Below are 27,082 nucleotides of genomic sequence, written 5' to 3'. Positions count from 1 at the left end.
TGACTCTGGAATATGCAAACATTTGTTCTACATCTAGGTGTTTTTATTTCAATATTGGCTGCTCTTTTTGTATAAACGTTCAGCGAAGTTATATAAATTTAAATCTTATTAAATGATGTTCCAGTTAGTATACAGATGGCACTTGGGCATAAACAAGATATGTTATTGGTCAGGTCCCAACCCGCTCTGGGGATTTCTATTCATTTTGAGGCATTAGTTGAGATCATGCAATAAATATATACCAATAATAGAAGGATATCCAGAGGCACTCCTACTGTCTAAAAAATTATACAAAAGACAACATCTTTGTGCTGGCTAAGGCTGTGTTTATAGTGACAGCGACGGTCACGCTGCGGTCGCTGGAAAATCAAATTGACTTGACTTCCAGCGATCGCGACCAAGCTGTCGCGTCGCTTCTACTATAAGCGCACGCAACGGCAGCAATACATTTGTTTTGCCTGCTACGTCGCGTCGCCGGCACTATACTGTAGGTGCAGCCTAACCCATCAATGCCCCTGTGCTCCAAATAAGGGTATATAAATGGTATATATAAAAAAAACATTAGAAAGATGGAGGCACACAAGTAGTGTTTGCAATATACAGTAATTGCTGAAATTGACTTCATAGCAAAAGTCAGAGTTAATGTAACGTTTTGCTATGAAGTAACTGTCATTTAATTTATATTGCAAACACTACTTGTGTGCCTCCATCTTTCTAGTATTTATACATCTTAAGAGTTTTATTTTATTTTTGTACCACTGATTTACACTGTGATGCTCTCTCTCCCTCACACACACCATTGGTGTCTATCTTTTTGTAGTCTCCTGAATTATACTCTATACTCTTCCTCTAACTACAGCGATTGTCAATTGTAATAGCTTAAAGCAGCAAAACGTGTGTGTGTGTGTGTGTGTGTGTATATATTTATATTTCTGTATTATTATTGATAATGGGTGTTTTGTTTGTTTGTTTTGTTCAACTCTTGATGCCATTTTTTTGAAGATGCAATCCAAGCAGGTAAAATGTTGTTTGTTTTATTATATGCAGCCTTTGCTTATTTTTATTGAAAACTAATTACCTAAGCTGCAGATCGATTCGTTCTCCCGTTCTTGATCAGCAAAGATAATGCTTTCCCAGGGGTCACTCAATGGCTGCCTTTTCCATTTCAAATCAATCCTTCAGTCAGTGTAACAGCTACAAAGTATTCTTATATTACTTAGGTTACATTATCTATTGTTATAAGTTTGCAGCTGAAACTGCTGGGAATATTGGCAACAAATGATCACAAACAGGAAAGCGTTGCAAAGATCTTGCACTGCTGGGGAGGAGGGCTAAATCTGCTATAGAAATCAAAGAATGCTCAGTATATTAAAACTCATTAAAAATGGCATTGAAGAGTTTAATTAAAAAAAAAAAAAGAAAAGCAGGTATTGTCTAATACTACAGAACTGATTTATTTTAAAAAAAAATGTAGAGCATTGCTTTGATTGCTCCTTTTTAAAGCATCCTTTGATTTCTATAGCAGGCTTTAGTCCACCTCCAAAGCAAGATCTTTGTAACACTTTCCTGTTTTGGGATCATTTTTTGCAAATGTTCCCAGCTGTTTGAGCTGTAAAGTGTAACAATAGATAATGTTACCTTAGTAATATAAGTATACATTGTAGCTGCTGAGTTACTGACTGAAGCGGCTATTATGTTAGGCATACAGTCAGGATTTTGACAGATACATTGTCACATGCTTTGCATATACAGTATATATTTGCAAAGTCATATTGCTGCTTTAACCCTTCACTGTCAGAGGGGCCCGTATCATATTGTAATGCAATACTCCAGCAGTGAAGCTGCTCACCATGAAACCTACAAAAAGCAAAATCGTATTGAAGCAAAAATCGGAGCGAATACACTTTTCTAGCTATTTTTGTATAAATGTAATAATGTGCGCGACACAGCCCGATAATGACGGCTTTTACAAACACGCGAGCCGACCTTCCGAACCGGCCCAAGCGCGCGTCCAGATGTTCAGCAGGGCTTCCCGTGCGATAGCGGCAGATCGGCGCTGCTCTCACCTTGCAGAATAAGTGCCAAACGAGCAAGGTTAACACACCGGGGATGAGCTTCCCGTTACATTGCACGGCTAGGGGGTCAGTCCGTGGTGGCGCTCATGTTTGGGAGTGAGCTGCTTTCGGATCCTACATGAATTTCTGAGACATTAGCAGGCAATTGAATTGTAACTATTTGTAGGTTAGTCTTGTTCATCCAGGATGGGTTTACTGTTTGGGTCAATCAGTTGTTCCTTTTACACAGCAGAATACCTACCACACCTTTTGTGTCCTTTTTTGTCTCCTGTGGATCTTGGTCTGCCTGGGACCAAAGTGACCTTATGGCAGTGACATGTTTGGATTAACCAATTCCGTGCCAGAGGGAGCAGCCATGCAATGCCTTTCTGATCCACCGGTCACTGAAAGGGCAAAACATTAGTAACGGGCACCTTTTTGAGAAATCGGACAAATATAAGAATTGTAGTATTTTATTATTATTATTATTATTATTATTATTTAACCTTCAGTGTTTCCATCGTCCCCAAATACTATGGAGACTTTTTGCAATCCTCTATGTAATCTATTTAATAATAACAGTGTAAATCTTGCTCCCTTTTGTTTTGTTTTTTTGTAAAGTAATTGCACTGACATCACTAGTTACAGTTAAGAGTGTAGAACAGTAAGTGTCTGATAGGGATGTAGGACACAAAGATAATGGCAAGAAAAAAAACATTTGTTTTTCACTTGAAATTAATAAGTAACGGTTTAAAGCAGTTTTTTTGGTAATGGAACCGTATAATTATAGTGTGAAATTCTGCGTAACCCCGACCCTCTCTAATAGCGCGTCTGAGACCAGATTAATTGTAAGGAACCCCAACCCTCTCTAATAGCGCGTCTGAGACCAGATTAATTGTAAGGAACCCCAACCCTCTCTAATAGTGCGCCTGAGATCAGATGCATTGTACAGAGCCCCAACCCTCTCTAATAGCGCGTCTGAGACCAGATTAATTGTAAGGAACCCCAACCCTCTCTAATAGTGCGCCTGAGATCAGATGCATTGTACAGAGCCCCAACCCTCTCTAATAGCACGTCTGAGACCAGATTAATTGTAAGGAACCCCAACCCTCTTTAATAGTGCGTCTGAGACCAGATTAATTGTAAGGAACCCCAACCCTCTCTAATAGTGCGTCTGAGACCAGATTAATTGTAAGGAACCCCAACCCTCTCTAATAGTGCGTCTGAGACCAGATTAATTGTAAGGAGCCCCAACCCTCTCTAATAGTGCGTCTGAGACCAGATTAATTGTAAGGAGCCCCAACCCTCTCTAATAGCGCGTCTGAGATCAGATGCATTGTACAGAGCCCCAATGCATTGTAAATTCTTATGTATTTGGTTCTATTTTCAAATGACCTGAAAATGAAAGAGAACCCTTTAGGGGTGCCCGGGGACACCAGGCGTTCCTAGGAACACCTGTCCCAGGTGTTGGGGGATCACCAATTAACTCCAGGTGACTCCCTGATTCATGTAGAAAAGAAACAGACCAACCAGAATTGCTGCTTTAACTTTTCCTTGGTAAACCAAAGGCTTGGAGGGTTTTTCTAATGTTCACCTAATGTCTTTTGGGGATAAGACTGTCAGTCCTCAAAGCTATAAGTAAGGGGGGAGGGGGGGGCGGGGGTTGTGTGCGCAAAGTGATTATAAAGCCATTGTTCATCAAACAAATAGAAGCTAGAATTATAAAACCTTTTTTATTTATTTTTTATTGTTGTTGTTTTGCCCACAAGATAAAAATACGTCAAACTGCTACTCTCAGAGAGGTTGCATCTTGTCTAAGGAAGGCAGTGACATTGAGAAGTTGCTTACAAAATATATATATATTTAAATCTATTTGACCCCGTTGGTTGGACAACGTTTTGGTAAAGGGCAAAGTCTGCACGTTCCTTAACCCTTTCTCGGGGCCCTCATAGAGTGCCAGGTACGTCCATGGGCAGACGCTAGTTTTTTGGGGGGGGTGACCGGGCTGGCTGCTCCTTCCACTCTCGCTTCCTGTATCCAGGGACAAGCATGTCATGTGATCCCTCCAGGAGCGATGTCATGCCGCTGAAGGGCCACGGGTCCAGCGCCACTCTGAACCCCAGCACTGAAAAGGTTAAAGCAGCTCCTCTCCCCCCACCCCCAAATGAATCAAAAGGAGCAATATCTCAAGGAGGTTCCTGGATCAGCACTGGGAGACCTGCACGGTTCTGGGGATCCTGATCTTTTAAACCCCCTAACCCTATAAAAATTTTTTTAAAAAACACCCAGCCCATATTGCTGCTCTATAAGGCCGCGATTATAGTGGCGGCATGTGCGCGAAACATGCAGTAGGCAAACGGGAAGCGGCGGAGGTGTGGCCATGACGTCACGTGAGCGGTTCACCCTCATTGGCCGAGCCGCTACACATGACACGGCCGTCGCACTGCAAGAACAGGTTGATTTTGTCTCCTGTTAGTGCGCGCTCAAGCGCTGCGGAGCGACAGATATGTGCGACCTCATTGCTGTACACTCATTTGTTCTGGTGTCGCACTGGCGCCGCAACTATAATCGCAGCCTAAGGCTGAGTCCCCGGTCTTCACTGGGGCACGCGCGCCCGGCAGGGGGGGGGGGGCGTCGCGTGCACAACGCTGCACCGCGATAGGCGGTCTGAGGGGAGAGGGAAGGTTTACGACGGGAGGGGGCGTGGCTGTGGGTTTGCGGGGGCGTGGCCATGACGTCCCGCGGCTGGTTCGCCCTTATTGGCTGAACTGCCGGCGGGGGCGTGGCCACGCCTCCGTCGCGGATGCTAATTTCACATTCCCCGTGCCTGCCTGAAAAGCTGTCGCGCACCGCTGGGGAAAGGTAGGGACTGGGACTGGCCGGACTGGGGGGGCGGGGCTTGAGAGCACAGCGCACGCCGAGCCGTGCGCTGTAGAAGTGACTGGGGCCGCCCCCTTAAGCAGCACGCAAAAGCTGCAGGAACACGTCTATATCACTGCCCGACATGCTCAGTGAGGAGGGGCAAGTTCTGAAGACCCCGGGAACATGTCGCTGCACTTGTTTTATTAAGATCATTTTTGTTTTATGTTGGCAGAACTCTGCAGCTAGCGTTCACCTTTTTGCCAGTACTGCCATGTTTAAAAAGGCAATCCAAGCAGCCTAAAAATATATTTTAATGCATGCAGCATTTGATTACTTTTTTTGAAAACTAATTACTTAAGCTGCCAAACGATTTTAGTTCTCCCGTGATCGATCAGCAAAATCCTGCTTCCCGGGGTTCACTAAATGGCTGCCTTTCAGTTTCAAATCAATTCTTCAGTCCGCGTCACTCCGAGCTACAATGTATTACATTACTAAGGTAACATTATCAATTACAGTTTGCAGCTCAAACTGCAGATAATATTGGCAACAAATGATCACAAACAGGAAAGTATTGCAAATATCTTGCACTGCTGGGGAGGTGGGCTAAAACCTGCTATAGAAATCAAAGGATGCTCTGTATATTACAACTACTAAAAAAAATTGCATTGAGTTGAATTTTTAAATAATGTTTTTTATCAAGACTGATCTAATACTACAGATTTTTTATTTGAAATCACATGGCATATTGCTTGGAATTCTCCTTTAATGTGAACAGCGTGATGCAGAAATGAAGCCTGAGCTCATTCGCTCCAGAGATTATGAAACTGTTTTCGTAATTTTACAAGTGAGGTCTCTTTTTAATCACTGTCTGCTAGCTGGTCAGATCACGTTGGAACATGTTTCAGACATTTACAAGATGCTTTGTGACAGTCCGTAGCATAAACTTTTTATACAGGTGAAATCTTTTGTTTCAAATTTATTACCACTTTTTTGTCAAATTATCAGTGAGCTATTTTATTAAACATTTACAGCTAAAAAAACATGGACAGCCCTGTGGCAAGAAAACGTCACAAGATTTAGCAAAGAAGGGAAAAAATTTTTTTTTTTAATTTTCTTTTAAAGCTGCAGACCAAGCAATATACTACATGTTGTGTGTGGTTTTTTTTATTATTATAATAAGTAAATCAGTTCTGTACTATGAGAAAATACTCATAGCATTAAAAAAAAAAAAAAACTCTGAACTTTTTAATGTATTATAAATGTAACAAGCATTTTTGTTTCTATAGCAACCATTTACAAAGTCACATCCCCTTCCTCTTCTGAAACAGGCGGTGGAACACCCCTTTTTGAGCCCCGCCCCCTCTCTTGCAGTGCTCCAATTGTATCTAGTAACTGCCTGGTCACCTGATCTTCCCCACAGAACTTGGACTGCTGCTTTAACAAATGTGGTGCTGTTTTTGCAGGTGGGGAATGTCTATTCCTTCTATGATACAGCCCGTGTTTTACTGCAAGACACGTGCAGTGAATTGAGGTTGCCATAGTTCTAGTGTTTTCCATGAAGAATTTTGGCTGCAAGTAGGAGACATGCGCGGTAGTGACACTGTAACTTACTTTTGGGAAGGTAAATTTACCAGTGTGTTTCATTCATTAGCTTATGTTACACTTGGTAGCTTACAGATAATGAACTGTTCAAGCAGTTTGGCAATAGTACCACATAGGCACAAAACTGAGTAAATATTTGCACTAGATAAGCAAATGAAAGTGAAGGACTTATCAAGTGTGTGTTAATTTTTATAGCGCTGTAATCTTAGCTGTTCAGCACTGAAGATGTCTCCAGAGATTTAAATGCATAGTCCATGTGCCTTATAAAACAATAATTAGGTCATACTTCCCTGGTAATGTAATTCTAAGAGAACTAAACACAAGTGATATCAAAGCATTAGCAAGTGACTTCATTGTTCTAGCGAGTTGTTCCATAACAGTAAGGGCTGGTAATGTTTAGTTGGAGCTGGTATGATGCACATCACCCTACTACGTTGAACTTTGCAGGCACAGAGAATCCGTTTTCCTAAAGAGCTTGCCATCCAACTTTTTAAAGGAGTAACATGCAGTACTCCCAGAGGGGGTGAGATTAAAGAAAACGTTACCACACGGGTGAAGTAGAGAATTCATGCTTTCAGTTTGCACAGGTTGCTGATTACTCTTATTTCTGCACCTGACCCCATCAATCCACTCACCTGGGATCAATGGTTTAATGTAGAGTGCAATAGAGAGCTAAAGAAGTCCATAAAATCCCTCACGTACAGTGATCTATAACCTACTACCAAAACGATCTAGAAATAGTGTCAATTTTTCTTTAGGAGCCAGCTAGAATTTGTAGGAGCCAAAGTTTTTTTTTTTGTGGGGTTTCGGTTTTCCCCATCCCCTCAACTTTTGGCTCCTAAAAATGATCCTCCCCATATCGGCAGCTCTGTATGTATCTGTGACAGACTCCGACGCCCGTTCTTGCTGACACTCGTGCGCTCACGCGGCTGCCTCCTTTCTCGCGGGTGCCCATTCGCGCCTGGAGATGGCAGTACTGATGGTCCTGTCGCCGCCCCGCAACAGCTGCTTAATCATGCTGTACTAATGTGAGCACAAAGCATGCGTGGGAACACTGACGCTAGTGGTGGCCGTCACTGACGGGTCAGTCAGTACTGCACCTCTAAGTCTGGCGGAGGAGCGAGTGAGGCACAGTGTTCTGGCCGCATTGTGTGGCTTGGGAAGCTGTGAGTCGCAGGTCCACATGCACTCTCACACAGCCACTCTTTACTAAACTCTGGCTTTTAAAAAAGTTCCCTCTGGCTCCTCCATTTTTAGGTTTTTGTCTACCCCTGACTTACAAGATTTTTATGATGATACTTTTAATGAACTGCAACAGACCCTGGACTTTGTCCAGCTTCGAACAAGTTTGCAGTAGATACAACACAATCCAAGTTGTCCTTGAAGTGATTTCCAAAAGTAATGTATATGATCTACCACTCAACGTAGTATTCGTAGATTCTGAATTCACATTTGATTCTGTCTACACCTCAGTAGTTTTAAGTGCACTAAGAAGACAAAGTGTTGAAGACGCGTACATTGATATTATAAAGAACATTTTATGCCAAATCAATGGGAGAAGGAGTGGCTCAGTGAGTAAAGACACTGACTGGCACTGAGTTTGGTTCAATTCCCTGGGCCGGCTCCTTGTGACCTTGGGCAAGTCACTTTATCTCCCTGTGCCACAGGCACCAAAATCATAGATTGTTAGCTCCACGGGGCAAGGACTGTGTCTGCAAAATGTCTCTGTAAAGCGCTGCGCACAACTAGCAGCGCTATACAAGAACATGCTATTATTATAAGATTACATAAAGATACAAGCAAGATAAAGCTCACCAAGGGAGTGCGACTTGGAGACACCATGTCACCAAAGCATTTCACTGCAACACTTGAATTGTTCAGGGCATTAAATTGGGACAAAAAAATAATTCAAAATCAATGGTGAATATTTGTGTCGCCTAAAGTTTGCGGATGACACTTATTTCGGCCACAAGTCCAGAACTCCAGCAACAAATCGGAGAACTCGTCGAAGAAAGTAGGAAAGTGCACCTCCATATGAACCTCCACAAAACCAAAATGATGTTCAATAAATGTGTCCATTCTGCAAAGATCGAAATGAATGGAATAGAACTAGAAGTCTAAGACTGTCTACCTTGGCCGACAAGTAACAATGGATGGGAACTTTTTGAATGGAATAAATAGGAGAATGAAGATGGGATGGAGCCTATTTCAAAGAAACCAGACTAGCTTTTAAGGGTACCTTCTTCTGTGCCTCAGGAGGAAAGTTTTCAGCCAGTGTATGCCGCTGCCTGTGCTCATGTATGGATGTGAAACTTGGACCCTAAATGCGAAGATAATTCGGAAGCTTCAAATATATCAAAGAAGTATGGAGACCCTTATGCTGGGTGTTACCCGAAGAGACATCACAATGGTGAAGAAATGAAAATAACAATGGGCAGACACATCGCAAGCTGAAATTACCATTGTTGGACAAAGATAGTACTCGACTGGATTCCAAGGGAATTTAAAAAATGCACTTGGACAAAAATATAAAATACTTAAGGAGCCAGACAGAATTTTTAGGAGCCCGCATTTTGTTAGGTGCTAGGGGGCTTTGTGGGAGGCATTACTGCTACCCTCCTCCCGCCCATTGGTGGCTGTGTCATTGTGTACCTGATTCTCACTCACTGACTCCGCACCCGTGCTCTGTAAACCAGCAAAAATGATCTGGTGTAAATGGTAAAGAAAATCCATATAAACATGCCCGCTTATGTAGGATTTATTTTAAGCAGCATTAAGTATAAGGAAGTTGGGGATGTAGTGGCATCTGTGATAGGATCTGTTTTACTTTTACTCTTATAGAAAAGGTCACATCCCTACGACATTACCATCGATGCTGCAAGTTTTGACGTTACTATGTATTGGATTCGTTTGTCGAACTGTGAATTCTTCTTCTTTTTGCACAGCTTGCTTCTGTAGTCTACTTTTTTTTTGCACTTGTATTTTGTGATCACTTGTTTTTCCAAGCACATGTATATTTTCTATTAATCCACAATGTTATTGGTCTAGTTTTTTAAGGGGCCAGGTTTATTTAATCATTTTTTAGTTTGTGACACATCTATATTTTCGGTTATTTTCATTTTTATTATTTTCCCAGATATGTTTGAGTAATGGTTACATTGTGTATTTGTTGGGGATAATTGCCAGATTCATTTGTTGTTTAGGGCTCCTCTGGTTGCATATGCCTTTGTATATTCAGATCTTCCAGTTTAATTATGATATAGATATATATAGAGATATATAGATATCTATATATCTCTCTCACTAAAAAACAATTTTTACCTGCCTTACATTTGATGCAGATCCTTAGAGGAGTTTATGCTAAATCAGACTTGGTGTAATATTTTGATCATACGAAATGGAGAACAGATGAACCCAGGGCAAAGCGTGAAAAATTGATACTTGGACACGTTTGAAATACTTATCAAAAGTGTGCGACTTATCAAGATGTCCCATTCCGCCCATCGGGGCCTCTAAATGCCGGCATCTCCTCCTGGTACCATGTGACGCCATGTGAGCATGTAAGAGGCACATCACACTCCCTCTGCGCCAGCCTGCCCTGTGTGACTGTGTGCGCGCGCGTCAGTCTCTGTGAGTCTGCCCCCTGCATGTGAGTATTGTGTTTAGCAAAGCTTTGAGAAAAAGAACACCTGATGGTAAACTGACAATTCACTGTCACAGTGGATGTAATGCACATAATTAGCTGATGCACTGGTCTTTTTCAGAGAACAGTGATGCACACACTATATGTAAATTGCACACCGTGTATTCTCTTTCTTTTTAATCAGCTAGCCAGTAAGGACGTGCATTTGCCTTGTGTTGTGCAATTTCACAATGTTTCAGAAAGTGTACGTTCTCAGAATGGAGGTTAGAGCATTGGAAACAGTTCAGAGGCATGTACACTGTGGGACTGATTTACTGCTTATTGTGTCTCCACTTCCAAAGACCTGCGGTGTACAATGTCCCACGTGAGATTTCTAACCACTTAACTGCAATACGATCCTCCCAATTTTTCTTTGTTCTGTTTCCCACTCGCCAGATCACCAAAAACAAATGGTGGTTAAAAGTTCAGTCCGCTGCCCCACTATTTCATCATTTCAAACGTGAAAAGGCATTTCAAATTTAGACCAGAATTTTAAAAGCAATATCTCTGTCCCTTAATTTCCCCATAACTGTGCGTATCTATGTATGTGCTATACCAGGGGGGCGCAAACTTTTTTCCCTGTGCCTCACTGGCGGCGGTCACCTCACCCCCGCGTGCCCCCCCCCCACTTACCTCGGTGTCGGCTCTGGCGTCATGACGTCATGTTGCCATAGCAACGTGACGGCACATGACCTCACAGCGTCATTTGACGCAGTGTTGCCATGGTGACGCGTGTGGAGCCAAGCTAAGTAAAGGTTTACACAGGCCCTGCAGCTCCCCTGGCACTTCATTTAATTGCCTTCGGGAAGCGCGCGGGGCCTTAGTAAACCGGGCACCCCCCTGCAGGCAGCCCCCCAGTTTGCGCACTGATGTGCCCAAGCCCCGTGTTACGCACCCTCCTATGCGCCCTACGCATAGGACTGGGGGGGGAGGGAGGGTGCTTGATGATGAGGGGGACTGCTGAAAGGGACTGAGGGAGATCAAGGATGCTGGGGGGGAGATGATGATGATGAGGGGGGGTTAAATGAGATGGTGATGTGGGGGGGTTAAATGAGATGGTGATGAGGGGGGGTTAAATGAGATGGTGATGAGGGGGGGTTAAATGAGATGATGATGGGGTGAGGTGATGATGATGAGGGTAGTGGTGGTGGCATGAGAGGAGGATGAAGAGGGGGGTGAGTGGAGGAGGGGGACAAGAGGGGTGAGAGGATGAGCGGGGTTGCGGTTGGAGAATTTATAAACTTGTTCAAACAGTGTGTGGTTTTTAAAATTTTCGCATGTGCAACATAATACCTCAATTTTTACATGGTGTGGCTATTTTCACTTCTAATTCGCCACACCTGTGGCTACATTGAAAAATACGTTGCCCACCCCTGTGCTATAGTATACATACATAGAGATGTAGCGTGCTTCTTTGTTCGTTTGAAGGGTTATGCTGTGATATTCTGCACCAACACTGCCATTAAATCCTATAGAAAGTGTGTGTGTGTGTGTGTGTGTGTGTGTGTGTGTGTGTGTGTGTGTGTGTGTGTGTGTGTGTGTGTGTGTGTGTGTGTGTGATCCTGAACACCCAGCTGATGGCTCGGTCTCCGCTGAGATTGGTCACATCACGCTTAATCAGGCCTTACTATAGCGAGAGCAAAGCATGACTGGGAGCGCTGATGCCGGCTGCAGTGGTGGATGACAGATCAGTTAGCACTGAGCTGCTTAAGGCCTCGGACATGGTAGCATTGACAGCGCTCAGCAGCGCTGACGCTCATGCTCTCCTGTCCCCCTCCTCTGCCCCTCCTATCAGGGGGCGGAGACGGCACGGGAGGCGGGGCTAGCGCGCCACGTCACTGCGCCGACGTCACGGACTGCCATTGGCTTTTGGCAGTCACGTGACCGGCCCTCCACTTCCCTCAGCACGCCTGCGGAAGTTTGCGGAAGCGCCGGCTAAAGCCGCGCTGATAGGGATAATGTTTCCCCTTAGCGCGGCTCAGCACGCCTCAGCATGGTCTTTTTGACCATGGCCCTTGCCTAAGGCTCCGATTATACACATGCACTGCAATGCGTGCGCGCACATCTGTGATGTTGCAGAGCATTCTTCTGTGTGCATGCCTGCAGGGGAGACCAGGCTCAAATCTGTTCTTTGATTGGACGGCTGCGTCACGTAATGTGGTCGTCGCAACCAGAAAACAAATTTGGAAAGTGCTTCAACAGTCGCCCGCATTGCAGTAGCAAGCGACGCGACAGTCGCAGTAGGTATAAGCGCTTTGCAGGGATGCGTACTATTTGTTTTGGCGCTGCGTGGTGTCACTCCGGGGGCGATGCCGCACTCATTTTTTAGTATAATCACGGCCTAAGTCCAGCGCACGGGGCAGCACTTAGAACTGTGACCCTACAGTTACCTTGTGGGAGGGGAGCAAGACAGCGAAGTGAAGCGCTACGGGTAGATAGTGTGGCCAGGGGGGTGGGTGGTGAGGAGCCTGTCTGTCTGTGTCGCCGTGTTGTCACCGTGTCACAGAAATACTGTAACAAAGAGCCGGAGAGGAATAGCCAGATCTCTCCCTCACCGCCTAAAATGCTGGCTCCTAAATATTCTGATTGACTCCCTAATATTGTGTCCGTGTGTTTGTGTCCATGTCATTTCTAACTTTGTGTTGTTTTTCTGTCCGTAGTATGGGGCAGAGTTCAGAAGGTTCTCCTTAAACCGTTACAAACCTGGGACATTTGAGGAATTCTACAACCTTATTCTCCACATCCACCAAATATCCGACGTGGAGGTGATGCTTGGATACGCAGATGTCCATGGAGACCTTCTCCCCATCAACAACGATGACAATTTCTGCAAAGCTGTTTCAAGCGCAAACCCACTGCTCAGAGTATTTATACAAAAGCAAGGTAAGGTGTCTCTCTCTCTCTCTCTCTCTCTCTTCTCTATCTGCACTCTATTGATGAAATGACGTTGAAGAAAGTACTTTGTTACGAGCCCCTTCAGACCCCAAACTCCTAATCTGGCAGAGGGGCCTGCAATGCATTGCTTTGTGGTATGTATGTATCAGGCAGCAACAAGGTTAAAAGGGGAATCTCTGGAAAATCTGTTCTTGGTGCTTTTTAGGGATTTATAGTCTCTCTTGCTCAAATACCTATTACCCTTTCTAATTCTTCCTAGTAGCCACTCTAAACCACCAGTTATGCTGTCCAACTAAGGAGTTTTGGGAGGTTAGCAAGCTACTTAGTATTGCTATGTGGTTCTGAACAGCTGCACTAAGCCCTTCAATGCTAAAAAGCCCAGCAGCTCATTGCTGCGCATTGCTGGCCCACCCAGCACTCACGGGATTGCTAGCAGAACGAGTGCCTGCGTCACACTGCTGTCAGGTGTCTGCTTGTGTATCAGATATTGCTGCAGCCTAGTTTCTGAAGGGCATTCAAAAGTACACGTTTTCACTCCGCTTTTATTTGCCCCATGAAAGGTAAACGGGGTAACTATTATTTTGAACGACATGCTAAATGGCAACAATTGTAGCATAGAATTTGGATAAAGCAGCAAAATGTTAAATCTTGTGTATTTTTTTTTAATCAGTTCTGTTGTATTAGATAATAGTGACACCGTTTTTTTTTTTTTTTCTAACTCTGTGCCATTTTTTATGAGTTTTAAAGCATCCTTTGATTTCTATAGCAGGTTTTAGCCACCTCCCCAGCAGTGCAAGAGATTTGCAACACTTTCCTGTTTGTGATAATTTGCTGCCAACATTCCCAGCAGTTTGTGCTGCAAACTGCACCAATAGATGTTACCTTAGTAATATAAATATACATTGTAGCTGCTGCGTTACACTGACTGAAGCGTTGATTGAAACTGCGCTAATAGTGCCGGCGATGGTGACGTCAGGCTGCGGTTGCTGGAAAAATCAAATTGAGATGACTTCCAGTGATCACGACCAAGCCGTCGCGCTTACTATAAGCACACGCGACGGCGGCAATGCATTTGTTTTGACGCGACGTTGCCGGCACTATACGCAGCCTTAGGCTACGTTCATAGTGACGGCGACGCGACGGTCGCTGGAAAATCAAATAGAGATGACTTCCAGCGATTGCGACCAAACCGTCGCGTTGCGCTTACTATAAGCGCACGCGACGGCGGCAATGCATTTTTTTGGACGCGATGTCGCCGTCGCCGGCACTATAAGCGCAGCCTAAGGCACACAATCGGGATTTATAACAGGAGCACCAAATGATTGCCAGCTTTGGTGAGAATGTAGAAATATACATTGTCACATGCTTTACATATAAATATAAGAAAATAAATAAAGGGTGTGTAGTATTGCTGCTTTTGAGCAGGAGAAAGGCAGACCAAGAAGGGTAATTTATGAAAGTTATATGGCTGCAAATCTGATGTAAGAAATAGCATGATATTCAACATCAACTTTAATACAGTTCGGCCTTATGGGGCCATTTGTCTGTTTGTGTTTCAAAATGGATTCCTGTCTGATACTATGGTTGAATCCCATTCTGGTTTATTCTGTTCACAGTCACAGGTTGGTCTGTGCGGGACCCATTTACAGGTATATGGGAGGCTGATTTAAGCATCCTTAAAGCAGGTGCTAAAAGAGGTTATATCCCCAGTACCTGATTTAAGGCTAGCTGAAGACAAACTGTGCAAATTATTTTTCTGGTCCAATATAGGGGTCCGTGTTAAAACGGATAAGTAAAGAGTGACGCACTGTGTGCTCATTTACATGGCATTACCCAGAATCCCTAGCTGCAGTAGAAGTACTATATGCTAACAGATAATGGGGATAGGCAGGGTTGCAGACCTGTCTGAGATTTGAATGTGCTCACAGGTGGTATTTGTATTTGCTGCACACTCTACAGTGAAGGGTTTGTGTCATTTATTTATTTTTTTAAACGCACCATAACTTTTTTTAATGTCTGTTTATAAAGTTTAAGAACTTGACTCTTTGTAATATTATATTTGAACACAGAAAATGATGGTGCTTAAAATAGTGATAAAAACTCTCCACTGTACAGGGTACAGAAAATAAAAAAATCACTTGTGTGCACATTCACATGTCTAAGGCTGGGGCCATGGTGCCGCAGACCGTGCGGACGCTGAGTGATCACACTGACTTAAGGCAGTGATCGCGGGCGGAAGAGGGAGGGGGCGCGCTTTGCGCAAGAAATCAGTTGAAACTGATTTCTTGGCGCGACAGGCCGGTCACGTGAGTGGTTCACCCAATGAGGGCGAGCCAGCTCCGTGCCGCCCCCAGGCACGCCCCCCACGGCCCATTCCCCATGGCCAGGTAAAGCACCCGCTTACTTCCTAGCCTTCGTACGTCTCCAAGCGGGCGAAGGCACTATGGCTCCAGCCTAAGACAGATCTGCAACCCTGCCTTTCCCAAAAACTTCCTAGCATGCATTGCTTCCACTGCAGCCTGGGATTCTGGGTAATGACGTGCAATCATATACTGAAATCTAAAAATAGGATTGTATATTTTTACCCTGGGTGGTTCTCATAAAGTCTTAAGATTTTGGATGGGCTGAAAGTTCTTCAAAATGCAGTAACTTTTTTGTCCCGGGAACAAAGGTTAACAAACTTGTCGTCTGTTTTGGGCCCATCCTAATATTATACATGTCGCAATGTGGTTTTTTTCCTTTAAGTTTTGTCACGCTTTGATTTTTATCCTAATACTCGTGTCGATCCAATGAAGGAAAAAAAAGAGGTGCCTGAAACTCACTGGCAGATATAAGGGCTCAAATGTGCTGAATATATTCTGGGTGTTGGGAATCATATTTAGCATTTTCTGTAGACACGCATTTAGGACACATGCAGCCTAAGTGTTTTTTCCCCCCCTATATTTCATTGTAGTTTGCTAGCTTTTTGTTTTTATAACTAGCTACATGTATAGCATGATGGAAGAGAAACGAAGCATATGTCCGCAGTGCCCGTGAGCGACAACTCAATCTGTTTCACAACCTACTTGTTCCGCTAGTAATCCCTGCATGCTGTACGTAATATGTACTGTATATAATATACAAGAAGATTAGATGTACAATAAACAAGAGTTAATAAGAGCGATTAACATATGTTTGTAACAGTGAAGGCACCTTTAGCAGAAAAGAGTGACCACCCCTCCTAGGACCAAAGTTAACCAGTTCCAGTGACCTGTTTTAAGTGGTCTTATCTGGGTAATTGATGCCCTTTGTACCCGAATCTGACAGCTATACCTATTTTTAATGGATTTGTATAGGTTAGCCATTTTGTGTGATCTCGCTGTGTGATCAGCGAGTGTTTTTACAGCCAGTAACCCCTCTCTTAACCTCCCCACAACTGTGTTAGCTCTCTGATAAGGACTGGGTGGGAGACGTTTAAAGAAAACACACGATTGGCACATACTCTTTTCTGTCCAGAGGCCCTTACGACCAATTCAACTGGTCCATCATCTTTCTTCCTAGTCTCCTGATTCGCACATGATAAAAGCAGGCATGCCCAAATCTGTTTAAAAAAAAAAAAAAAAAAAAACACTTTGCTTTATTACATTTGTTTGACAATAGCTTGGCTACTGGTTGCATATTTGTAGAAAGAGGGTTGGTGGGGTGGGGGGCAAACGTATAGTTACCAACTTCTCCACCATTGCCGTGCCTGGGCTTGTCAGGCCCTGCTGGTTGTTTTCGTCTGCTGTTGACTTGTTTCACTACGAGCTGAGATCTCTCTTCCCACGTGTTGCTCATGGAGCAGGCTGCATATTACCAGCAGCTGGGCAGGAAGGCTCAGATCAGTGCGAGTTCACAGAACGTGGCAGGCAGAGCTCCGGGTAGCTTTATCAGTGTATTCAGGTCTGCCAAGTCTCAGTCATGAGTCATGTGAAAAGAAAGAATAAAGGTAGGCCTACTAGGACACCTTTTATTGGACAAATTATACAATATTTCAGACCTCACGGGGTTGTTCTTACTTTAGGGGCACTGCTATGCCATGTGGAGTCACTCTTGATTTTTTTTATTATTATAATTTTAAAAAAAAATATAGCTTTATTGACATGCCTACAATTACACTTTCTGAATGACCAATTTATTGTATTAATGCGGCAACCTCTCCATATTTTTTTTTATAACCTACCTCTTATTTAAAAAATATATATATATATTTTTTAATAGTACCTCTTTGAAAACCGCTAATATGAATTATAGCTTCCCTGTTTTTTTGTTTTTTTTAAGCCCACATGCCACTGCCATATCTTGTAACATACCTTAACACACCTAAGCTACGGTGATTTATTTTTTCAATTAATTAAAACTTTTTGCCTACAATTTCCCACTAACCTAAGTTAAAGCTACATGATCTGTTGATTATCATTGCGGAGAGTTCTAATCCGCAAGGGAAGAGGAAGCCATTTTGTTTCTCCGGGTTCCATTTCCTGTAGTAAGGTCGGTGAGGGAACGCACCAGCTCTTATGAAACCTATTGGCTCCAAGTGGTGTTTGCAACTCTTTGCCCCGCAGTGCATGCCATGCGCCTTCATAGCTGTGGCATGAATTCTGGATAAAAGCCCAAAACAATACAGCCACAGATATTGGTTATCTGAAGTCTTCAACAGACAAACTTTACTACAGGATAGATTCTTTGTGCATCAACAGAAAAAGTACATTTTCTAGCCATCTGAATTCATTGTTTCTCCTCCCTCCCCCCCAAATTGTAACCAGTCTTTGATGTGAGCTGTTTTCTTCCTGTGGTGGTGGCCTTATCACCATCTGAGAGATAAAGAGAGCACTGGCAATGGGATTATAAACATACCTCCCCCCCCCCCCCCCCCACCTCCCCGTAAGTGAATTTTGGTTCACTAAATGCTGTCCTAGATGTCAGCGAATTGAAAGATTTGGATGTGAATGAGATCGGTGACACTTGACATGTTTGTGTTCTCCAGTGTTGAATGTGTTGCCCCAGGTTTTATCTGTTACAAAACATTCACAGGTCAAGAAACAGCTTCACCTTTCGCTTCCTCACTGGGAAAAACCCATTGAACAATTTTTACAGGTTGCCAAATTTCTTCTTTTTTTTTTTTTTATTCTTGCATGCTTTTTAGAAATGTAAACCTTCCCAACCCCCCCCCCCCCCCCCCTCATTGTAAGCAAGACGTATGAACCATTTTAGGTTTAAAATGTGTTCTGATCGCTTAGGCCTCCCCTGCCAAAAAATAATACTTTTTCAGTTCCTTTTTTTTTTTAAATCATCAGGTGGGGGGGATGGGGGTGGGGGATGGCGAATTTGGTGCCAGTATAGCAGACCTAGAAGGTCGTGACCCAGAGGTCAGCTCCTCACAGTTAATTATACTGTGTAAGCTCCCCTGCTGACACTGGGTCACTGGGATGCATGTTTGCACTAATTAATAGAACGGCTGTTTCCAGTCTCACTACTTGCACCGTTGATATAATTTTTTATGAGAACAACACAAGACTGACTCTTCAGATACCTCACCCAGCTTTTAAGGAAAGGTCCTTCTTATTAATTTAGTTTTGGTGAAGAATTAAAAAACAGTTCAGGGATCACCGCAGCCTTCACCTGGCACTTCCCACTAGCAAAAGATCAGCGGCAAAGCATAGTGCAGAATTTGAGTGCTGTCCATTGCAGTGTGTATGTATGTATGTAAGTATGTGTATATGAGTATATGTCTATAGCACCATGCAGGTAAATAGCGTGTCACAGCAGTAATACACGTGACATAATAATATAACACATAATGGGAATAAGCGCTTCAGACATAACAGTAACATTAGGAGAGGAAGTCCCTGCCTTGAAGAGCTTACAATCGAAGTGGTAATTAGGGAAAACTTAGAGACAGTAGGAGGGTGTTATGGTAAGTGCGTCTGCAAGGGGCCACGGTCAGTGCATCTGAGATGTGTAGTATCATTGTATAGTATCATTGTATCGTATCAGCCAGCGGAGCTACCCATATGCTTCGTCAAAGAGGGGTGTTTTAAGAAAGGTCCTAAAGGTGTAGAGAGGATGTCAGTCGCATATTGAGGGGAGGTGCATTCCAGAGGTGTGGGGCAGTGAGTGTGAGAGGTTTTAGGCAGGAGAGGGCTAAAAAAAAAAAAAAAAAAAAGAGGGGTAGGTGAAAGCGTTCTGCTCAAGAATGTCAAGAGTCTGGCAGGTGTATAGCAAGAAATTAGGGCTGAGATGTAAGGAGGGGCTGAAGAGTGTATCGCATTAAAAGTGAGGAGGAGAATTTTGTAAGTGATGCAGAGTTTAATAGGAAACCAGGAGAGGGATTTCAACAGGAGAGACACGGAGACCGATTTAGGAGAGAATAAAGTGATTCTAGCAGCAGCATTTAGGCTACATTGTAGGGGACACAGATGAGAGACAGGAAGGCCGGACAGTAGAAGGTTACAATGGTCGAGACGAGAGAGAATGAGGGCCTGCATTAGAGTTTTAGCAGTTGAGGGACAGAGCGAAGGGCATGTCTTTGCAATGTTACAGAGGAAAAAATTACCGGTTTTAGCTTCCTTGTGAATGTGAGAAGAAAATGTGAGGGAAGAGTCAAATGTGACCCCTAGGTAGCATGCTTGGGATACTGGGTGTATGATATACTGCCAACAGTAATGTAGAAGGGGGCAGTAGGGCCAGTCTTGGGAAGAAGTATGAGGAGCTCCATCTTTGACATGTTAAGTTTGTCAGTGGTGGGCCATTCAGGTTGATATAGCGGAGAGACATTCGGAGACTGGTCTGTACAGGAGGTGTAAGGTCAGAAGTTGAAAGGTAAATGTGGGTGTCATCAGCATAGAAGTGATATGTGAACCCTATAGAGATGTGATGAGGTCACCCAGAGAGAGTGTAAAGAGAGAAGGACAGAGCCCTGGGATACACCTACAGAGATCGGCAAAGGAGCAGGAGGTGTTGGCAAACAAGACACTGAAAGTATGATGGTAGAGGTACGTGGAAATCCAGGGTAGAGCTCTGTTATGGATACCAAGATTATGGAGAATGTGAAGAAGAGGGTGGTCCACAGTATCAAAAGCTGCCGAGAGGTTAAGAAATATGAGCAAAGTATAATGACCTCCTGTCTTTTGCAGCATGGAGGTCATTAGTTATTTTGGTGAGGGCTGTTTAGGTGGAGTGAGCCGTGCCAAAGACAGATTGTAGAAGGTCTAGGAGAGAGTTGGTGGTGAGAAAATGGAGCAAGTGAGAGAACACAAGGAAGGTGTTTAGAGGCGAAAAGCAGGAAGGAGACAGGGTTATCATTAGAGAGACAGGTAGGGTCAAGCTTGTTGTTTTTGAGTACGGTTAGAACTGTTGCATGCTTGAAGGAGGTGGAAAAGGTACCAGAGTAAAGGGAGGAGTTGAAAATATGTCCCTAATGAGTGTAGGGATTGGTATAGGAGCAAGAGGTCTGAGGAGATGTGAGGGAATGGGGTCAAGAGGGCAAGTGGAAATGTCTTTAACGTAAACGTATGGCCTTTGGACCACATTTATTTATTTTTTTATCCAGAAAAAGAGCAGGTCTTTAGGATTATAAATGCATTACCACTTTGTGACCCATGTGAGGTTAGAGAGGACCGAGCGTTGTATATTTATAAAAGTATTTTAATTTTCTGTGTTTTCATAAATATTTTTTTCAATTGAAAGCATCGAGACATTTCTAAACCATAGTCTTATAAATGAGTTGGACATTGAATCTCCATCACAATTTAAGGTAGAAAAAAAAACTATACTTTTCTAAAGTGAATTGGGGCATGGACATTGAACATTATGTAGGAATTATTAGGTGACCTAATTTTGTCTATTGTGCGTAGCAAAAACTTTGTCAATAAGCACTGGAATAATTAATATGCACATAACTTGGTGATCTTGTTTGAGCCAGATCGTAGGAGCAGATATTAACGTTCCTGAAACATGGCAAATGTAACCGATGCAAAGAGGAAAGCTGCATGCGTTTTATATATGCAAATGCTCTCATTGTAACATTGTGCTGACGGGCTCCTCCCATAACTCCCTCCATAACCGCTCCCCGGGGGGAAAGCAGAGCACAACGGACGCAAAGAACATTGATCAAAGGCGAGACAACGTGCATGGAGTACTGCTCTAGTTAATGGAGATTGCATATGGTCTTTTAAAAAAAAAAAAAACATTTTTAATTTATATATAAATATTTTGAATGATCGCAATGTAAATTTATTATACCTTCTTCCTCTGATGCCTCCACAAATCCCTGATCAGGTGGTGACCTACCATTCAATATGAATAAACACGGAAGACTGTACTTTGGTAGGAGTTTCCTCCAAATACTGAAGTGGCCCACAATGTTGGCAAACTTTATAGTCTTTTAAAACCACTGGAATTTGCAAAACAATGACAGCTTGTAACCCTTGCTGTCGCCCTCCCCAGCACTATAATTCCCACTACTCGTGACTTTTGTGATTACTGTGTTAGATAGCAGTCGCAGGACAGATCATGCACAAAATAATTAGTCCTACTTTTCAAGAACCTTTGATGTTTGCACCCTTAAACCCCCGGTCTCACTATTTATAGCGCCACTGCTTTATTTTTGTTTTTTATTTTTATTTTTCCAAACTGCTTTTTGCTTTCACTTTTCTCCCTGATCATATACTGCACTGTGAGATTTAGTAATCTCAATGTGATCATGTGAGACATATTGATGTCATTATTTTGACAGGTACTGTATTCCTACAAAATGGCTGCCAGTATGATTTTAATTTTAAACGGCTTTACAAGTCGGTTACATTTGCTTCAACTGGCTTTGCTTCTTTATTCTGTGTGTGCGGGGACACAAGTCTCAAATGAACTGGTGAGTACCGGAAATATGTTGTGCTTTTCTGAGTTAGGCTTTGAGGCCTAAATTTGCACTTTTTAACTGTGATTTGCTGTTGAATAACATGCATTGGCATTGTTTTAGAGTTTCAGAACATTCTTTATCAACACTAAAAGAAGCACGACTCCCTTACCTAGGCATATTACTCTCTTGCTCCCATAGGGACCTTCCCAAAATATACAAAATCCCAGTGAGTTCATGTGATGTCTAGTTGAGCAAATTGGAAAAGCATAAAAGTGTTCTAATCGTATTTAACCACACATTAAATAAAGTATAGTGGGTTAAAAAAATGGACAAACCCTCCACCTAACAGTGCACAGCAAATAAATATCACGTGTGAACACATTCATATGTCTCAGACAGGTCTGCAACCCTGCCTATCCCCATTATCTCCTAGCATACAGTGATTTCACTGCAGCCATGGATTCTGGGTAATGACATGCAAATGAGCACACCATGTGTCACCAATTAAAAAAACTTCATGCTGCAGAAATAATGACTTATGAGTAGTACAAGTACAGAAAAGGTGGGAAATGTAGCACAGCACACTGCTGAGCTGCAGTTAGTTGGCAGGTGCAAACCTGACGGATCACCCTGACTTACAGTAATCTGAATGCAACCCTACATTAGCAGAGAGGAATATATGGCATGTACAAGCACTGGATGTTGCAAAGGGGTTGTAGTAGTTCAGAATGTAGTGAATCTGTGAACCATGTCATTAATTTACAGTAGCCATATATAGGTGTTATTTATTATTATTATTATTATTATTATTTTAATAGGGTTTCAGTATTTTAGAGTTTAACTTGCTTGAGTCCCTGAAAGTTGACATTTCTGCAAATAGTGTTTTGAGGCCTGAAGTGGTGTCTCTATTTATGTCTGAGTAAAGCCAGTGGTGAATGTTGAATATTTTCCAGTGGAACAATTTTAAAAGCGGTGCTTCACAGTATAGGGTGAAAGTGCTAACCGAAGCACATATTGCATAAGGAAAAAACATCTTCTGTCCAAGAACAACTTTGTTTTTTTTATTATTATTGTTACTTGTGCTACCACATAGGAAGTCTCTGGTATTTGAGTTGTATATATTTCTAACCTTCACTCTTTTATTTAATTAAACAAAACACATGCTCTTCCTCCTCCTCCGCTTACCACCTGTTATGGTAATTGCATGAGAAGTATGACCTGTTCTTTAGTGCAGACCTATAAAGACCTTCAGCAATGTTTCACTCTTAACCTTCTGACGTACCAGTTACGACACAGGCCCTGGTTTTCTAGGGGCCTCCTCCACTTCCATTTCTGCCATCCAGGTACCAGCTGCACCATGTGGATTGCTCCGGAAGCGATCACATGACGCAGAAGTGCCGGGAGTGACACTAGTGCCGCCAGAGCCCCTGTAACGGTCCAGTACCTTCAAGGAGAACAATGAACCAGTTGCAGTGACCTATTTAAGAGGGTAAATCTGTGTATCTGCTGCCTGTTTCTATTTGGTTTTCATAAAATGAAGAAAGATCTTAAAAGTATTTATAAATACATTGTGAGCATTTGAAATAGTAAGCTGAAATCGGGGATGCGTTTGATTTCGCCATTTCTCCTGTTTTGGTGATGTCGGTATGTTGAGTAAGGACCTTATTGAGTAGATAGTGTTATCCCTTACCCTCTTCTCTTAGTTTTTCCTAGGATTTGAGGCTACTGGGGGGGGAAACACTTGATTGACAAGTGCTGTCCTTTTTTTCCTAAGTGCCCGGAGGGAAGGAAAGTGTATTAAAAAATATATACGAAACAGGCAGATGTTTGCTTTAATTATAATTCGTTTTCTTTAGCCTGTTTGAGTGCCGTTGACACTGATCTTCCGGATTTCAACCATGTGACAGCTTAGTGTAGCAATCCTGTGGTCGCAGGAAGGCCCCTATGATGTGAACGGAATCAGAAGATGCTATGAATGGGACTGTTCAATAATGTCAATTTTTTTAATTACGATTAGTTTCTGTTTTTTGATCAGGTAATCCCAAATCTTTGCTCCTTTTTTAATACTGGGACCCTGGCTGTTATGTGCTTCTGCAGGAGTGTTAATGTTAGTTTGGGAGAAGGGATTACTCAGGACATACTTGAAAAGGAGCGAGAACTCTCAATGTATTCTTTTTCTAGTAAAATATATACTTATTTAAAATAAATGTATAAAAAATAAAGGGGGGTTGGACACCTTTTGAAACAGTAGGTCTACTTGGCAATTTATAGATAATGTGTTAAGTATACTGGACATGCTTTGCATGTCATGGGCTATTCATTTTTATTCATAGTAGTACTGTAGTTACATAGTAGATGAGGTTGAAAAAAGACATGCGTCCATCAAGTTCAACCTATGCTAATACTTTATCCTATATCTATACTTGCTTATTGATCCAGAGGAAGGCAAACAAAAAACCCCAGTGACATATTATCCAATGATATCTTATTAGGGGAAAAATACATTCATTCCTGTCTCCAAGATTGGCAATCGGATAATTCCCTGGATCAACATTCTTCCCATGTTTACTTATTTGGTATATCCCTGTATACCTTTCCTTTCTAAAAAGATGGGCAATCTTCTTTTTTTTTTTTTTTTTTTTTTAAACAAATCTATTGTATCTGCCATCACTCTCCCAGGGTAATGAATGCCACTTTTTTTTTTGGATAACATGGGGAAAGGGTGTGGATACAGAAAAAAGGATGGGGGGGAGGGGAATAGGAGGGTGCAGCCACACTATAATCAAAACAATAAACAGTGATAATATCTTTAGTATAGTTTTAACAATCTTAATTGGTATAGTCCAAAAGGAGAAAAAATAAAAACAGACAACCATGGTGGGAGGGGGGAACAGAAACCGACCTTCTTTGTCTGAGTCACTTTCATCAAGAGCAAATGGTACCGACCTTCTGACCAGTACAGCCACTCCCCTTTTCACCTGCGCCGATGCGCAGAAACTCGAAGAGGAGACTCTGTCGAAAAATCAGGGGTTGATCCTGTTTCCTGAAATGAGTTTGTTGTATAAAAAGAACATCCAACATTTGCTTTTTAAAATCTTGCAAAGCTAACTTCCTTTTTCTGGGATTGTTTAAACCTTTAACATTTAGCGTACCTAGTTTTAACATATTAAAATTAAACCATATTTCCTAGCCATTTTTGTTATTTTGTATGTGCACAGGGGTTTTGATCTATTGTCTGAGTAGGCTCTCTCTTGCCTCGGGTAAATGAGAGAAGGGGAGGGGTAAGAGAAGAAAGTGGAAAAACAAAAACATATACTTATATATAACCACATTTACTTACATTTTGTAAACTTACTTAAACTAAATCTAAACTAATCTAATCCTGTAGGATTTCCGTTGAATAAAAAAGAAAGAGATGGAGGAGGGGAGAGGGGTACAGAGTGGAACCCCAAACAAAGAAAAAAATCAAACACCACCCGAGTCCTTTTCTTCTCCGGATCAGGGTATTGGATGAGTCACAGCTGGAGGCCGGCTCCGATGTCACTTCACACGGAGGCCAGCCGGCCTTACTCGTCTGCCGGGCAGGGGAGGAAAAAAGTTCCAGTGTGGGATCAGATATCTAGTCCTTTTCTTCATTCTTTGTGTGAATTCTTCTGTCTGGTAAAACCTTTGGTGACGGGCCAGTAGTTATTTTTCAGATACTTTTTGGATACTTTCTCTGCCCTCTTGGTCTTTTTGCTTGCTTCCTTTCTGGGTCCTTCCCTGTGTCCTGACGGGTATCTGGGTAGACTTGCTGGGTGACCCTATAGCCGGAGGTGATATAGATATGTGTATTAAACCTAATTTGATCAGTGCTTTTTCTCCTTCTTCTGGATTCTTCACCACTATTGTTGAACCATTATGCCAGATCACTAGCTTAAATGGGAAACCCCACTTATATCTGATTTGGTTGTCCCTCAGCATCTTTGTGACCGGATGCTGGGCTGCTAGCTCGTTTTGGGCTGATAGCTTGTCAGCTACCCCTTCTAGACAGTTAGTTCTGTCGCCTAGTCCATGCAAATCTCTTCTCAGTTCTGACACTACTTTGTCATTTCTGTTTGCATCTTTTGTGCCATACATTTCAGTAAGTTGTCAAGATCACCTTTTGTAGTGGGTCTGGCATTTTCATCCATACCTCCTGCAGCCTCTGCTTCAGCCTCTGCCTCCCCTCTGATCCTGAAGGGTGTCTTGTGTGGCTGCCATCTTGGGAACCCTGTTGATTCCACAGCATTCTTTTTTTCAAAGAATTTTTCTTCTTGGGTTGCCTGCCTCTTCTCACTGCGCGGCTTCATCTCCCTGGGTGGTCCGTAGCTGATGTCGGCAGTTTGGCTCTATGCCCAGATCCGCAATCAGCTAGTTTTTTTTTATTTCCCTGCACGGGGATTGGAGGAGCTTCGTGTTAGGCGGCCATCTTGTCGGCTCGCCGCACATGCGCCCCCATGAATTCCACATTTTACCTGCCCTTTCTGGTAAGAACCTTTTTTTCTTTGTTGCTGGTGAAATCTCCTTTCCTCCAACCTTAAGGGATGGCCCAGAGTCCTTTGTACTGCCCTTGGGATGAATAGTTCTTTTGAAAGCTCCTTGTACTGTCCCCAAATATATATTTGTATATAGTTATCATATCCCCTCTTAGACGCCTCTTTTCTAATGTAAATAAATCTAATTTAGCTAGCCTCTCCTCATAAATTAGATTATCCATCCGCTTTATTAATTTGGTGGCTCTTCTCTGCACTCTCTCTAGTTCCATAATGTCTTTTCTGGGAGTGGGGCCCAAAATTGTACTCCATATTCAAGGTGTGGTCTTACTAATGCTTTGTAAAGGGGCATAATTATGTTTACTTCCCTTCCATCCTTTGCCCGCTTAATGCAAGATAAGATCTTGTTTGCCTTTGCAGCTACTGCATGTCTTTGGGCACTATTGCTAAGCCTGCTGTCTACAAGCACTCCTAAATCCTTCTCCATCATGGATTCTCCCAATGTATCCTGTTTAATTTGTAAGTCGCATGTTTATTCTTGCTTCCCAAATGCATAACCTTACATTTATCTGTATTAAACCTCATCTGCCATTTACCT

The 27,082-nt window shown here is 42.7% G+C and overlaps 1 protein-coding gene across 1 annotated transcript in view; it reads left to right on the top strand.

The window, feature by feature from the left end:
- The window catches only part of PARD6G (par-6 family cell polarity regulator gamma), a 99,933-nt gene that overhangs the window by 10,437 nt on the left and 62,414 nt on the right, over positions 1-27,082 (top strand). The window contains exon 2 of the mRNA XM_075585564.1: positions 12,861-13,083. Within this exon, the coding sequence (XP_075441679.1) occupies positions 12,861-13,083 (223 nt within the window). The remainder of the gene's footprint in view (positions 1-12,860; positions 13,084-27,082) is intronic.

Source organism: Ascaphus truei, chromosome 2 (assembly GCF_040206685.1).
Source record: "Ascaphus truei isolate aAscTru1 chromosome 2, aAscTru1.hap1, whole genome shotgun sequence".
NCBI lineage: Eukaryota > Metazoa > Chordata > Amphibia > Anura > Ascaphidae > Ascaphus > Ascaphus truei.
This window is presented reverse-complemented; position numbering and strand designations above follow the sequence as displayed.